We start from the raw sequence: 15,379 nt of genomic DNA, 5'->3' as shown, positions 1-15,379 counted from the left end.
GATGATGATGATGGTGGTGACAATGATGGTGATGAAGATGATGATGACGATGACAATGACGACGACGATGATGATGAGAATGATAATCATGACAGCGATAGCAAGATTTGACAGTAATCATGATAACAATGATGGTAATGGGTGCCTATGGCAATGATGGTGATTGATGATATGATGATGACAATGATGATGACAATGATGACAACAGGGATGACGACAATGATGACAACAATGATGCGATGATGAGGAAGATGATGTCCAGGCCAGCCCACCTTAATCTGTGTGATGGTCTGAGTTCCATCATTCAAGTAGATGGCATTTGTCTTCATTGGGTCAATGTTTACTCCATCTAGGGAACCATCAAGAGTAGCTGTTCCACTGACAGTGGTTGTACCTATGAACACACATCCAGAATATTTTGCTTCATGAATTGAAAAATTTAAACAATATGAATGTGTATACCTTTATCCATAATGTGCTTTACTGGCTGATACAACAGTAGACTGTTTCTGTAATGATTCAAATTCTATGCACTGTTTGTTCACAGAAGATTGCCTCAACAACCACATAGTTTGCGGGAGGCTTGCCCTACTTAGCAACAACCGATGAATGCCGCTCAATACTGTAATTCCTACCCAAGAAAGTCAATTGGTGGAAGCTGTTGAAAATGATTCATTACAAGGCTGTAGCAGGAGAAACATCCCTAACATTTGTAATACATTACACACACACAAAAAAAAAAAAAAAAAATCAGCAGTGCGAAGCCCCATTTTACCAGAACCTTTAAAACCAGAGTTACCATGACAACGCCTGGGCAATCTTCTCCATTTTTTTTACCCTGCCTATTAAAACAGGCCCCGCAAAATGTTGCTTGGACATTGTCGCAGTAACTTTTGCCAAACTCTGTCCTAGCCAGCTAGGGTACAATGTAGTTACCCCGACAACCCTTCTGTTAAAACACTCTCATGGTAAACATTTCTTTTTTTATGCACTCAACACGCATGCGCAATAGTTTAAACAGAACAACACACTGCTCGCCTATCACGTGCATAGACGTTTGCAGTGGTGACTGCTTACTTACCTGTAAATGTCTTTGCACCGGTAACAGTCTGGTCACCCGTGATATAGAGAATCCTGCTGGCTAGTAGTGGCAGGTCCACTTCGTTGGTCTCATCCTCATTCTCAATGTTGCCAGTCACGCTGAGCTGGTCAGAGAACGTCACGCCCCCTGTCACAGTCTGACAACATGGAAAATACACAAAACACATTTTTATTTTTGTCAATGCCAAATCTCATCTTCTAGATGTGCTTTCAAGCACAAACACAAGTATGTATTATCCACCCTACCCATCAAGACACATTTTATACCTTTTTTGTGTGATCTGAACTTTTACCATATATGCTATACAAACATTTGAGTCCTTTTTTTTTGTACAAATGTAACACTTTCTTTCCAGTTGTAGAGTTTTAAATGCATAGTCATTACCATAAATTCATTACTGATTAATTCTTAGACAGGCATCGCATTTAAGATTGGCATTCCTGCTTAAGTCTAAAATTATGAAATATTTGTAAAGTTCGCTCTGATTTTGTGCATATTCAATCACAATAACTTGTTTCATCAAAAACTTTCCAATCTTTCTCCAATATAAAACATACAAGGAAAGTCAGTAGTGTCTATTTACTGATAAACGTGTGAAAAATACAAATTGCAGAACTTTCACATTGATATGTCATATTTTGACACAACGTCTTTATTCGTGTTCATCTGATTTCACTCTATTAGAACTAAACGGTGCTAAAATGAAGAAAATGTTGACGAAAAACTTGTAATCTTATCACTTTTGCACAGATGATCACCTGATCAGTGGACAGAGTGACCCTGTCATTGACAAAGTCTGTCCATGTTTGACCATTTAGAGTCGTGGTTCCAATGTTTCCAGTTACTGCCACATCTCCAGTAGCTGTGACACAGGTGAAGACCTTTGCTCCTGTGAGAAATGAGGAACAACAATACAAAAATACAGTACAATGTATGTACAAAAATATCTATGTTTCATACAATAGGAAAACCTACCACCAGTGACAACCTGGTGTGGTAGTGTCTCTGCCCGGAAAGCAGTAGATGACAGGTTAGATTCCCGCTGGTTCCTTTTTTCCGACATGTTTAATTTACAGATCAGCAGTTGTGATCTGAATAAATTCACTTTGTAGAGGGATACAAATTGAAGAAACTCACACCTGAACCTTCATCCCTCTGAATATCTTTTTTTCATTTAGGAAAACTTACTGTTTATATTTTGCATCAACTTTAAATGGCTTCCTTAAATATACCTCATTCAATGAATTCACAATTCAGATTAGTTGAAATCCTAGGCAAATATAATGTAGCACAATGTAAATTTATGCACTGCCTACAATTCTAAGAACACACCAAAAGGGGACATTTTATTATCATGGGATGTTTTAGCACTATGGGGTGGTTTGGGTATCATCAGGCTGCAGGCAATAGTTTAATTTCATTCCCTTGGGATTTTAGCTACTGTATATGATATGTGACCCTGCACCACAAAACCAACAAAAAAGTCGCCAGACATGGATTTTTAGTTAAGGGCAGATTGTGAAAGAGCAGACTCTAAGCTTTAAAATGATGTATAACTCAAATCAAATGGACTCTCCTAACCTATCTAAATATTGGAAAGAGAGCACACACTCAGGAAATGTGTGAACGGAGAAAAGAGGCTCTGAAGTACAGGGTCTATTCAAGCGCTTAGTCTTTACCAAGCCTTGCTAGCTGTGCGATGAATGGGACAAAACACAGGATGTAAACAACCGGAGCAACAACAATGAAGAAATTTTTAGATTAAGCTGAAATTGAGCATGACCTGTTAACACATTCTGTCCATGATTAATGCCAACTTTCAAAGCAGTAGCTTTATCCTTTCAAAAGTTATTAGACTTGAAAGTGAAGAGTTTGGAAAGGATTTCAAGAAAGGAAAAGGGGCCTCGAAGACATACCTGATCATTCTACTCTCCCGCAAAAAAGGGTTGTATAAAAACTGCTCAAAACACACTTTCCCATTCATGTTACGATCCCAAACTTAAGAATAATGTAGGAGGATAGTTCTTTCAGAAAAAATGAAAAACTTAAGACTTGGTTGACCCATTTCACCCTCTTTGAGTCCTCCCGTAAAATCAAGGGATGCGACTTTTTGTTCGTTTTATGATGCATAGTCACATATGATCCTCACGGCAAAGAGAGAGAGAAAAAAATATCTTTATAAGACATGTTATATGGCACATAATCATGTTCATGTATGTGATGGAGGAAACTAAAAGCAGCGTGAGAGAAATGATGAGTATTGATAGAAAATCAGATGATGAAATCAACAGTCACCTGTAATCGTTTGCTCCCCACTCAGCATCACAATATCCTCGGACAGGTCAACGGTGTTTGTGTCTCCCCCGATGCCCAAGGCAGCCCCGACACTGGCGCTTCCTGTAAAAGTCTTTCAGCAAAAAAAATAAAATAAAATAAGATAAAATAAACAACTAAAAATCAGAAGAAGCGATCAATAGATAAAGACCAATAGGAAACAATTTTTTCTCTATTCCACATCAACTTACAAATGAATGGACTTAACAAAAACTGCAAGTGGATTTGTGACAAGCTGCTGTGGCACTAGACCACTTTAAGACCACCACCACTAATCACAAGGTCCCTGGTTCAAATCCCTGACAGAAATGATTGTGCCCTTGGGCAAGGCACTTTAGCCTCATTACATGACTGCATGACACTTTGTGCACGATGATCATATCAAGAAAGTAAAGAAATCTTCAATTTGTGCCAACACACACACACACAAACATCAATTTTGAATTTTTTATTGCAGGAGGAAATGACTAAAATTCATCTTTCGTTCCTACACACTACACAAATGTAGGCCGCTTACTCAACATACACAGAGTAATTTCAGGTAAGATTTTGTCTACATATATCACATTTTTACAATTATTTATTAAAACAGAGAAATCACGTTGCACTATAAGACTCTCTAGAATGGCAAAATAAGAAATTAGCTTAAAATATTGACTAAAAGACTAGAAAAGATACAGAGATTAAAAATGAAAAACCTCAAAGCTGTTATCTCCTTGTGTGCCACATTAACTCAAGTCAATCAAGTCAACCCGATCAAGTCTACAACTTGCCATCTTTGCATATTAATTGCTGAGCCGCACAATCGTGCAAAAAGACAATTTGCTATGAGGACTGCACGGCCACTTGCAAGATGAACAGCAATAGCTTTTTCCTAAAATTTACATCACACCAAAGCTTGCAATTTTTTCTGCAACTGTACTGCATGTCTAATATAAACGCTTCTATAAAAAGTTGCTGTGCTTTCAAGGATGGAATGTTTTTCAAAAGTGCTCATGCAATGCAGCTAGTCTCAGAATAATGTGGCAAACTACGGGTTTACAAGGTGGCACACACACACACACACACACACACACAAAATCACATTGAGGAGCAAAAGTATGTAGGAATCAATAAAAACCTTGTCTCCGCCCAAAGTCTCATCCCTAGTCGTCAACGCAGCCGAAGACCAGAGAGTTTGGATGGTCACTCCGTCCACAGTCCCTCCGACATCCATATGGGCGGAGGCCTGGAAACCATCAGTAAATGTTTTGGCTCCTGTCATAAAACCAACAAAACAGAGTATCTCGTTTGAGCACAAGAGTAGTTGTCGGAGGTCCTATTCATCCCTCTACAAAGCATTATCAGGGGGGGGGGGGGCATTTCATGAAGGAACTTGTCGGATAAAATGTCCGACAAGTCAATTATATCCGACAAGTTCAGAGAAATCAGCCAATCAGACTAAAGAATTTCTCAAAACTTGTCGGATATAATTGACTTGTCAGATATTTTATCCGACAAGTTCCTTCATGAAATGCCCCCCAGATGCGGTCTACTGGTTTCCACTGCTACTGTACATGCCAAATGTTTTTGCCAGGTTTTTATTTTCTCAAATTTCTTGAGTAAGGTGCTATTCGTGAAAATATTGACTCTGATCCCGATGTGAATGTGATGTGCCCGTGTACACTTCTCCGTTCAGTAGAGGACTTTTCGCGAATTTGAAATTTTAACCACTCGTGAAATTGTCAGGAATTCCTGATTCCTGAAAATTTACGCTCGCAACATATATGGCGTATATCGTCGCTGGGGTGACAAAACCACGTATCTCAAAATCGTCAAATGTTCAGGAGAGCGAAAAAACATGGCGGCCAAAGCACTATAGTGAATGGGAAAGCCTTCTCTTTGACATGTCATGGTGGCTTCATTTTTGGAGTAAGACAGTTAGGATTTGGCCAAGACATCACTCGACCCATTATTTGACCATTAAGCTAAAAAAAAAATTTTTGACATTTTTGAGATACGAGGTCTTGTCACCCCAGCGACGATATAGTATTCTCTCTCAATGTCCAGCAGAATGTGATTTGTTCACTCTGTGTACTTTTTATTCAGTTTTCATGTCTATCACTTTTTGTATGGACAGCCAAGCATGTAACAATCATTTTGCCGTATACATAGTATACCTCTTGTGGTATTATACAATGTTTTGTTCAGGCAATATTTTCTGATATTACATGGTCTACAGAAATACTGGTCTGTGATTGGTCAAAGTGCAATCACTTGACTATTATGCAGCATGGTTTGAAATTATCATTGCAACGTGACATCAGGAAATCCATACAATTCAAAAATCTGAGCAGCTGCCAATGTATAGGGCTAGAAAAATAAGATGTGTATTCACTTGTAGATCATATGTCATAACAATATTTCCTCATCTTTCATTGTAATATAACACTGGACAGTCTCTGAGAGTTACATTTTTTCATAGAGACAACATCCTCAGCATTGCATGCTTAAATGGGAAAATATGATCTCTTGGGCAAAGTATAACTCTTGTGTGGATGTCTAGTGTTAACCCCTCTTAAAAGGTGACATCTGAATAATGTCTCCCTCTGGGCTAGTCAATATAATGTTGGATACAACGGGATATCATTGGACGTACCTGAGACAGTTTGGGCGGTAGAGAGATCCAAGAAGTCTGAGCTCAGGTCGTACGTGTTCACGGAACCACTGAAGGTGATGTGGCCAGTCGAGACACTGACAGAATCGGTGAATGTTTTGGCCGCCGTTATGACTTGTTCTAAGTGAATGGGGGCGAAGGAGAACAGAAAAATATGGGGCTTATTGGTAGAAGACCTACTAAAGTTAGACATGCTTTAAAGTTTTCAAGGATGCCATACCTTAAACCCAACCATTATAGGAAAACTGCATGGACATTAGTGAGACTTCATTCATTTCTCTTCCTGTCCATTTGTGGTGCTTATGGCAAACCTTCAAAGCCTTACTCAAGACACACATGTGTCTTGAGTGTGGCATTCAATTGCTTACTCTCTTGGACAAGTCTGCACCTTTTAATTTTTCTACAACAGACATGTGGGGCTGTACAAATGCTGTGGATCATCATCATCATCATCATCATCATCATCATCATCATCATCATCATCATCATCATCATCATCATCATCATCATCATCATCATCATCATCATCATCATCATCATCATCAAAGTTCACTCTGCACCGAAGCCCTGACTGCCACACTAATTTTGTGGTTGCCACATACAAGCATTTCTTGGTAGTATGGTTTGTTCTAAAGAAAAACAAAATTTATTTGTCTGCCTTCGTTCCAGTAACAGAAATGTTCCTAAATATCATTCCTATATAATACTTGTTTTCAAATAACCTGTATTCTCATTCTTGTAGACAGCATCAGCCTCAAAGACGCTCAAGTCCTTGCCATTGACATTCCCTTGGACGTTGACATTTCTGTTCGATGTGAGAGGGTTGCTAAAAGTGATGTCCCCTGCAAGTAGAATAAATCATATGATGGGAGATTGTGTACAGGACTGGATAATGTTGGCGACAACTGAAGATCTATAACATAGTGCACATAGCAGGTTGGCCTTGAGATGGCAAAACAACATATCTACATCCAACAACATTTCCAGTAAATCAAGTTTGAAGTTTCGCAATCCTAAAGCTCTTTTTCTGTTTTTGTTAAAGACTTCATGTCTTACCGTAGAAGGACCAACATTATCAGTAATACAGTGATTTGTCCAGACCCTTTACATGTATTAGAATAATTTGCATCTAATCATAACATACATTGTTTTGCCATCTCAACATAACCATGCTATTGCCATTGCTACGGCAAAACAACACAAGTCACGATCACTGGCGCGCATATGTCCAACGTCAATATGTGCACGCTTCTGCAGCCGCACGCAGCGCTCAGCCTATTGTATTCGTAATTATTCGTAAATACTGCGTAAACATGTAGATGGCAAAACGTATTGCATGTAAATACGTTGTTTTGCCAAGTCCATGCCTGACGTGTGTTGAGCAGGAGCAAGCATATCGACCCTTACGTTGTTTTGCCAATAAAATTTGAACAATTCCCACTGGGAGGGGGGTGTCAAATCTCAGTAACGGAATGTGTTCTGATTTCAAGCTTTGGTCAAGAGTTTAAGATTATACTAAAATACTGTAAGCTGAGATATGTGACTAAGTCAAATTTCATGAATTTTCGGCATACATTGTTTTGCCATCTCACGTCCGAGGTCATGTTATGATGTATAGCATTAACTCTCCCGTGCACCTCTGGCAGGAGATCTCTCGCTTTGAGACCGTTTTGCAAAATCTTGCTCTCTAGTCTTGACTTTGAATTTCTGCCATACTAGTTGCATGTTTTCCTGTTAAAGATGTACTTAATACCACTTTTTACTATAACTGTAACCACAGAACAGAATACTGGCCGAAAGAGATGTCACACTTCATGATCATGCTAGCGATGTGCGCTGTGCACATAAAATATTGTATGCAAGTTTGCACAGCAGAGTTTCCAGTTTGCCAAGGGGTCCAATCTCAAGGGTTCTAGGACAATTACCCCTGGACTTACGCAAGACCCTTCCCCTTGAGCTAACCCCACAATGTAATCCTAATCCTCAACCTAACCCTGATCCTAACCCAAATTCTAAACCTAATCCTAACCCCAATCTTAACTCTAACCCATCACTAAAGTGTATTTAGCAAGGGCCGGTAATTGTCCTTTAAATATACAACCACAAGAATCTCCAGTTTAACCTGTTGAGGACGGACTGATTTTGCTACAACACGCATTTCCCATAGACCCCTCCCCGAGAATACTCGGGACTCGTCCTCAACGTCCTCAATGGGTTAACAGATGATGAGGTTGATGTCGGCACCTGAGCAGAAAGTAGAGAACTTCTCGACTCGAGCAACCTTGCTATTAAAACAACTGTCAAATGAGAGACACAATGCCCACGTCACTCACACTCCGTTTACCTTGAACGGACTGCCGGGTGTCGAGGGTCATAACCTTTGGGGCGAGGTCAGACACATCTACTCCGTCGACCTCCCCCGAAGTGTGAATGTCGCCCTCTACGGTGATTCCATCTTCAAACATCTTGTCTGCCCCAATAGTGCAACTTGCTGTGGGCAAACATATGAAGGAAATAATTTACAAATACAGAGAGATAGACCAAAGCAAGATATACTCATAAATATATCCACTGAGGTATATAATGCAAGTCAGTCATATGTATGTATGTGTATGTAAGATATATTCATATAACATCAAAACATACAATATTGTATACTGTATAAGCCTAATATTTTGCGAGGTTTTTATTTTCGCGAATTTTGCGAGTCAGGTGCTATTCGCGAAATTAAAGACACACGAAAGTATTGACTCTGATCCCGATATGAATGTGATGTATGCGAATTTAACCACTCGCGAAATCGTCGGGAATTTCCAATTTGCAAAAATTTAGACTCGCGAAATATATGGTGTATACAGTATTTTGTTTGATGTCTCTTAAATCGCAAGTTCAAAAAGAATCATTGTAAGACATCGTCAATATATGAGAAGGGTGTATGATATCCGAATGCACATGTCCTCTGTTCATGACCACTACATCAACATAATAAGAGAATAATGCAATGCCAGTGTTTAGGATATCTTTATACACAAAGGTTTCCTCTGATCTATTTCCATATCTGCTGGTCTGCTTTGTTTTGAGTTTTGTGTTTTGTTTTGTCTTTTGGTCAAATTGACTCAAGTAATTGCATGGTAAACTTCTCCTAAAGACAGTACTTTGGTCTGAAAAATGTTTGTTTTCATTGGTATATCGGCCTACCACTGAGCATCACCCCCTCATCGATGTCGATCCCGTCAACCAGACCCTCGACCTGAAGAGCTCTGGCCACCCTCAGGCAGTTGGTGAATCGTTTGTGTCCCGTGATTAGCTGACCTATTTGGGGTCAAAAACGGGGAAAAAACAGCAACTTTTGTGTGTGTGTCAAACTTTGAATAGTCTGACCTGTTTTCTGGCCACGTCAGGACTGACACTGTACGTAACTGACTGATTCACCCAGAAATGTACAATAGAAAAATGTTGTAAATTTTCGACTCATTTTATAAAACAAATATTGCACAGGTAGGAGTTCATGATGTAAATGGAGATGCAGCTCACTCTCAGGTATGTTGTGTAACATGCATATGCATAAAATCATCTCAGTTGGGCGGGGAACTTCCCAACATCCTGTTTTGCGTCCTTGTTGTGGTTGCTTTTCACTCTGAACAAATGCATTCATGCAAATGCATTGAAAAATAAGAAAAATAAGAAATGTAAAAAACCTTTAAAATATCTAAATTCTTTTTGATGGCAAATTTTTTTCTCTTTCATCTGCTAAGGACACTAGAAGGAATATGTACACAAAAAATTTGCTTTTTGGAGCCTTACCTGAGAAGTAATTTATGCAGTATAACACAAAGTCCCATGTCATGCAAAAAAATACATGAATGATAATCAATCTTGGAAAATCAATGCTACAGTTTTGTAGGTTAGGTCGCAGGCAATGTGTGTGCTCATTTTCGTAGAGACCACGCGGTTGATGGCTGCGATATGGAGCGGGGACGTGGGAGCTCCCCCCCCCCCCCCCATATTCTTGTCAGGGTTCAGCAGGGGATATCTACTGTAGATATGAATGCATTTCTTCAGAGTGAAAAGCAACCGCAACAAGGACACAAGACAGGATGTTGGGAAGTTCCACGCCCTTTAGAAGCTTCACATAAACGTGAGAAACAAGTGTTGCTACCAAAAATTCAATCTCATGGTATTCATCAATCCATGGAGTGGAATCAATTGTGCTTGTATCCTACAACTTAGAGCAGAGAGTCATGGATAAAAAAAATTGAACACGAACAACATAACTCTTTAAACATGCCACTGTACCAGAATCATAAATTTGCAAAGCTCATACTTAAAATAAAAATGCTAATATACGTTTTTATCTTTTTTTGTACAAACCCATCCGAAAAAAAAAAGAGGGTAACTATTTTTGGGGATGGGGAAATATAAATCTTGAAATAGGAAAAATCACAAATTTTTGCACAGTACTGTGGATTAAAACAAATCCCATTTCTTATTTGCAAAGAAGACTTAATTCATGCAATTATGGATCCACTGCAAAGGTGAGGGACGACTCTACCTTTGAAATACATGGAAGTGTCTTTGACATGGTCAACTTCAAGTAGCCACCGCCCAACTGTGTCCGTATTTGTTCCGTCATCGATGTCGACTATGTCACCCGTCCAAGAACCTGGGATCTTGTAGTATATTTCGCCGTCACCGGCGTTGTATCCAGCCTGTCAAAAAAGAGAAGAGAGTTTGCAAGTGAACACACAACTATTGGGCTCCTGTAGTTATATCATGGGAGGGAGTGTAATCCAGCTGCCAACATCACTGGATGGGCTTGAAGAGAGACTAGCTCAAAAGTTTTAGAATTATGACATCTACCTACTCCATAATTTGGCTCTTTTCATTCTCACCTTTCCATCACATTTCAAAGTTACAATTCAAGCTACGGTAGCTTCAGTAATTTCTCAGTGCAAAATCCAGGAAAACTTCTGAACCATAAGTACATGTATTTAGGGTTAAATATTCTGGCCATGTACAATTAAAAAAGAAAATGATAAAACCCTCTTACTATTAACATTCTATGAAACATTAGCGATGATAAGAGCTACATGTCATAAGATCTTTACTGTTACACCTCATCTGTCCTAAACAATTCCTCTAAAATCAAGTAATCTAGGAATAAAATCCTTTTTTACAGCTTTACACCACCCAGCAGCATTGCTCTCTAAAATGAAAGTTATTATGTTTCCATGAAATGATTGTAAATGTACTGTACAATTATTGCATGGTTCATGAGGCCAAAAAAAAAAAGATGAACCAAAAGTGAGCATAATAGGCAAAAAAAGAAGGGGGGGGGGGGCTAGACAACTTATCTGTGCAACACACAGAGGAAGATTCCTGCAGGACAACAGCACACTGGTCACTCACTGGTCACAATCTAGTCAATTTATCTGTGGGGCACACAAAGGAAAATATTCCAACTCTGCAACAGCACACTGATCACTCATCGGTCCCTGACTATTCAGCTTATCCTTGCACCACGCAAAGGGTAATTTCTCCAGGTTAGTCCCACACTAGTCACTCACTGGTCACTATATATTAGTCAACTTGTCCTGTGCTGCACGCAAAGGAACATATCTACGGGACAACAACACACTGCTTGCTCATTAGTCCTAACTAGTCAGCTTATCCTTGCTGCACACTAAGGGTAATTTCTCCAGGTTAGTCCCACACTAGTCACTCACTGGTCACTCTGAACTAGTCAACTTGTCCTGTGCTGCAGGCAAAGGAAGATTTCTACGGGACAACAGCACACTGATCACTCACTTGGTCACTATCTAGTCAACTTATCCTTGCAGCACACTGAAGGAAGATTTCTCGAGGTTAATCTCATACTGGTCAATCATTGTTCACTAAACAAGCCAATTCATCCATGCAGCACAAAAAGGAAGATGCCTGCAGGACAACAGCACATTGGTCATTCACTGGTCACCAACTAGCCAACTTGTCCAAGCTGTAGCATTGGACACTCACCATGGCAGGTGTTCCTCCGAGACCTGTCTCTGCTGACCCATCACTAGCTGAACCCGTTGTCCAGTTGATGTCCTCGTAGTTGAAGATGGCAAACGAGAGCGTCCCATCAGTGACCAGCACCACTTGGAAAGTGTTCCTCTGCGCACAAAAGACCACAACAAAAACACTCTCTACAAAAATAACTTCCATGACAATTTTTAACTCCTCATGTGCCCTGTTCGCATGCCTAACTCGGTCAACAGGATGCCAACTTTGCATATTTTGCTAGAATGCACAAACCTGCCCAGCCTGATTGATAAATTGTCACATGCCACAGTATACAACAGAAGCCTCACTTGTGATTCCACTCCTGTCAGATGGACCTTGCATTGCATGGTAATTGAATATCAAGCAGTGTTCCCTCAGGGTTTTGTGAGTAAATTCTAATTTTGTGTCAGGGTTTATGTGTGCATAAGTCTTGCCTCCCAGACCTGGACAATAATGTACCAACTGGCCATTTGAAAGAAAAATTAAATGATTAGCTTTGTCAATAATTTACATCAAAGGAAAGTTTGGAATACTACCCACAACTTTGCTCATGTCACTGTCAATGGAAATTTCTATAAGAAATTATACGGGTTTGAAAATTCGGATGCTTTCCTAAAGCATGTCTGCGCTGCAGTCTCAGAATAATGTGGCACTCGGGAGATTTACACAACGTACACTATAGTGCAAAAAAACAGTTATAAAACAACTTTTGTTGTTTTGTTTTACTTCCAGCAATGACAAATCTAACTATATCATCATTTCATTAACTCATATTTCTCTGACTGAAAAAAGAATTCTAGAAAGAGCTGTTGAAAAGTAAATATTTTCTTATCTCCCCAAGCCAGATAAAGTCATTGTATATACAGCTTTCTTGTTATACAGCAGCAGCGTTGTGTTTGAATTGGCTCTGCAAATTTTACAGGGAATGAAACCCAATTGATCATGTGGATTTAGTGAATGCAACAGTATTATGAGACTACACATCAGTGAAGGTTTGTGGAAATTGGATAATCCATTCTAATTCTCAATTATACAAGCCTGTAAATCATATCAATATTGAAGGACTACTTTTTAAAGAACGGACAATAATTCTTATCTGACAAAGAGTTGCCGAAGGGTATGCCTGGCATAGAAGCTACTTAACCACACCAACTGGATTCCATATTTTGGAATGCTAGCTTCAGCAGGTGAATTAGATGGCTTACCTGGTCCTCAAGTGAAAGTTAGAACATTGTTTCTACACAACTGCAGAAAATGTACTTGAAATGTATGCCATATATACATTGTATATCATACTGTTTGTAACACTTACAAACTCTGCACAGTTAAATGTCTCCAAAATAATGTTACACTGTATGCACATTTTTCACATAACCAATATTTTATCTTTCATTTTGAATCTTGAATCTTGAAACCAGTGTATATACTGGTCGAGTTGGGAACCTACCGCAGGACCTGTGGCCCCAAAGTACGCCACTTCATGCCAAGTCGCAATGAGGAGCCAGGTCGAGTCAAAGTGCAGCTGGAGCGTCTTGCAGACGATGCGGTCAGCCTCCTGGAAGATGGGATCCTCGCGGGACGTGCGCGTCTTCTGGCGGTACGAGACGGTGCCGGCGATGTTAGTGTTGACGTCGCTCCAGAAGGGGGCGATATAGCTCTGGTCAATGCCCTGGTGAAACTGTACAGGCGTGTAGGTGGTGATTGCCTCACCAAAGGAGATGAGACCGTTGGTATTGACCTGTGTGAGGAGGATAGTGAGGAAAGAGTTGACTACAAGTGACAGTAAGAGTACATGGGACATCAAATGCAGAGGGTGTAGAGTGTTTGTTTAGAGTGATAAAAGAGATGACCACAATAGCAATAGCAAAAAAACCAAGGCAAGTGCCAAATTGTGTCTCGCCCATTCGTGTACAAGGAATTATTTTTTTATAACTCCCAGAAGTTAATTGACCTGCTTATGACCTTTGACCTTGTGGTGACCTTCAACACCCCAAGGGACATTTACCATGATCCAAGTTTGGTCACAAACGGACAAAGGGATCAAAAGTAATGAGCTATAATCGAAATGCGCCATAAAAACTTAACATTGGGCCCTAAAAATGTTTTGACCCCTTTCTGTGACCTTTGACCTTGTGATGACCTTTAACTCCCCAAAGGACATCTACCGTCCAAGTTTGGTCACAAACGGATATAGGGATCAAAAGTTATGAGCCATAAACGAAATGCGCCCTAAAAACTTAACATTGGGCCCTAAAAGTTTGTTGACCCCTGTATATACTTAACATTGGGCCCTAAAAATGTTTTGACCCCTTTCTGTGACCTTTGACCTTGTGATGACCTTTAACTCCCCAAAGGACATCTACCGTCCAAGTTTGGTCACAAACGGATATAGGGATCAAAAGTTATGAGCCATAAACGAAATGCGCCCTAAAAACTTAACATTGGGCCCTAAAAGTTTGTTGACCCCTGTATGTGACCTTTGACCTTGTGACGACCTTCACCTCCCCAAGGGACATCTTCCATCCAAGTTTGGTCACAAACGGACAAAGGGATCAAAAGTTATGAGCCATAAACGAAATGCACCCTAAAAACTTAACATTGGGCCCTAAAAGTTCGTTGACTCCTGTCTGTGACCTTTGACCTTGTGGTAACCTTCAACTTCCCAAGAGACATCTACGATCACCCAAGTTTGATTGCCATTGTAGCAACATGTGCTGAGTTACGTGTGATAAGAGAGTCTTGCAAGTAAACTTTAACGTATGACCTCAAACGACCTTTGTCCTTATCATGTGACCTCTTACGGCACCATAACTGAAGGTACCCCCAGTGCATCCATCACCCAAGTTAGGTTGTAATCCAAGCAACTAATATGTGAAGTTATTTGTCAAAAGAGAGTCTTGCAGGTAAACTTTAACATAGAAAAGAGAGTCTTGCACATACTCTTTAATATATGACCTCAAATGACCTTTGACATCATCACATGACCTCCGACAACACCATAACATGAAGATACCCCTAGTGCTTCTATCACCCAAGTGTGGCTGCCATTGCTGTAACTAAACAGTTGCCAAGTTATGCATCATAAGAGAGTCTTGCAGGTAAACTTTAACATTTGTGACGGACGACGGACGCCATTTGGATCCCTTAGTCTCGCCTTCACCTCCGGTGGGCGAGACAAAAAATGAAAATTATAATATTGATCATAGTAATAATAATAATAATGATAAGAAGAAGAAGAAAGAATT

At 39.8% G+C, this 15,379-nt stretch overlaps 1 protein-coding gene across 1 annotated transcript in view; it reads right to left on the bottom strand.

Moving 5' to 3' along the window:
- LOC140235831 (uncharacterized) overlaps positions 1 to 15,379 on the bottom strand; it is an 88,209-nt gene that overhangs the window by 33,643 nt on the left and 39,187 nt on the right. The window contains exons 20-31 of the mRNA XM_072315832.1: positions 13,582 to 13,872; positions 12,108 to 12,245; positions 10,645 to 10,801; positions 9,291 to 9,404; positions 8,437 to 8,583; positions 6,815 to 6,934; positions 6,075 to 6,212; positions 4,557 to 4,693; positions 3,398 to 3,509; positions 1,861 to 1,991; positions 1,082 to 1,238; positions 273 to 394 (exon numbers count right to left, since the gene is read on the bottom strand). Coding sequence (XP_072171933.1) covers positions 273 to 394; positions 1,082 to 1,238; positions 1,861 to 1,991; positions 3,398 to 3,509; positions 4,557 to 4,693; positions 6,075 to 6,212; positions 6,815 to 6,934; positions 8,437 to 8,583; positions 9,291 to 9,404; positions 10,645 to 10,801; positions 12,108 to 12,245; positions 13,582 to 13,872 — 1,764 coding nt within the window. The remainder of the gene's footprint in view (positions 1 to 272; positions 395 to 1,081; positions 1,239 to 1,860; positions 1,992 to 3,397; positions 3,510 to 4,556; positions 4,694 to 6,074; positions 6,213 to 6,814; positions 6,935 to 8,436; positions 8,584 to 9,290; positions 9,405 to 10,644; positions 10,802 to 12,107; positions 12,246 to 13,581; positions 13,873 to 15,379) is intronic.

This window comes from Diadema setosum, chromosome 12 (genome assembly GCF_964275005.1).
Source record: "Diadema setosum chromosome 12, eeDiaSeto1, whole genome shotgun sequence".
Taxonomy (NCBI): domain Eukaryota; kingdom Metazoa; phylum Echinodermata; class Echinoidea; order Diadematoida; family Diadematidae; genus Diadema; species Diadema setosum.
This window is presented reverse-complemented; position numbering and strand designations above follow the sequence as displayed.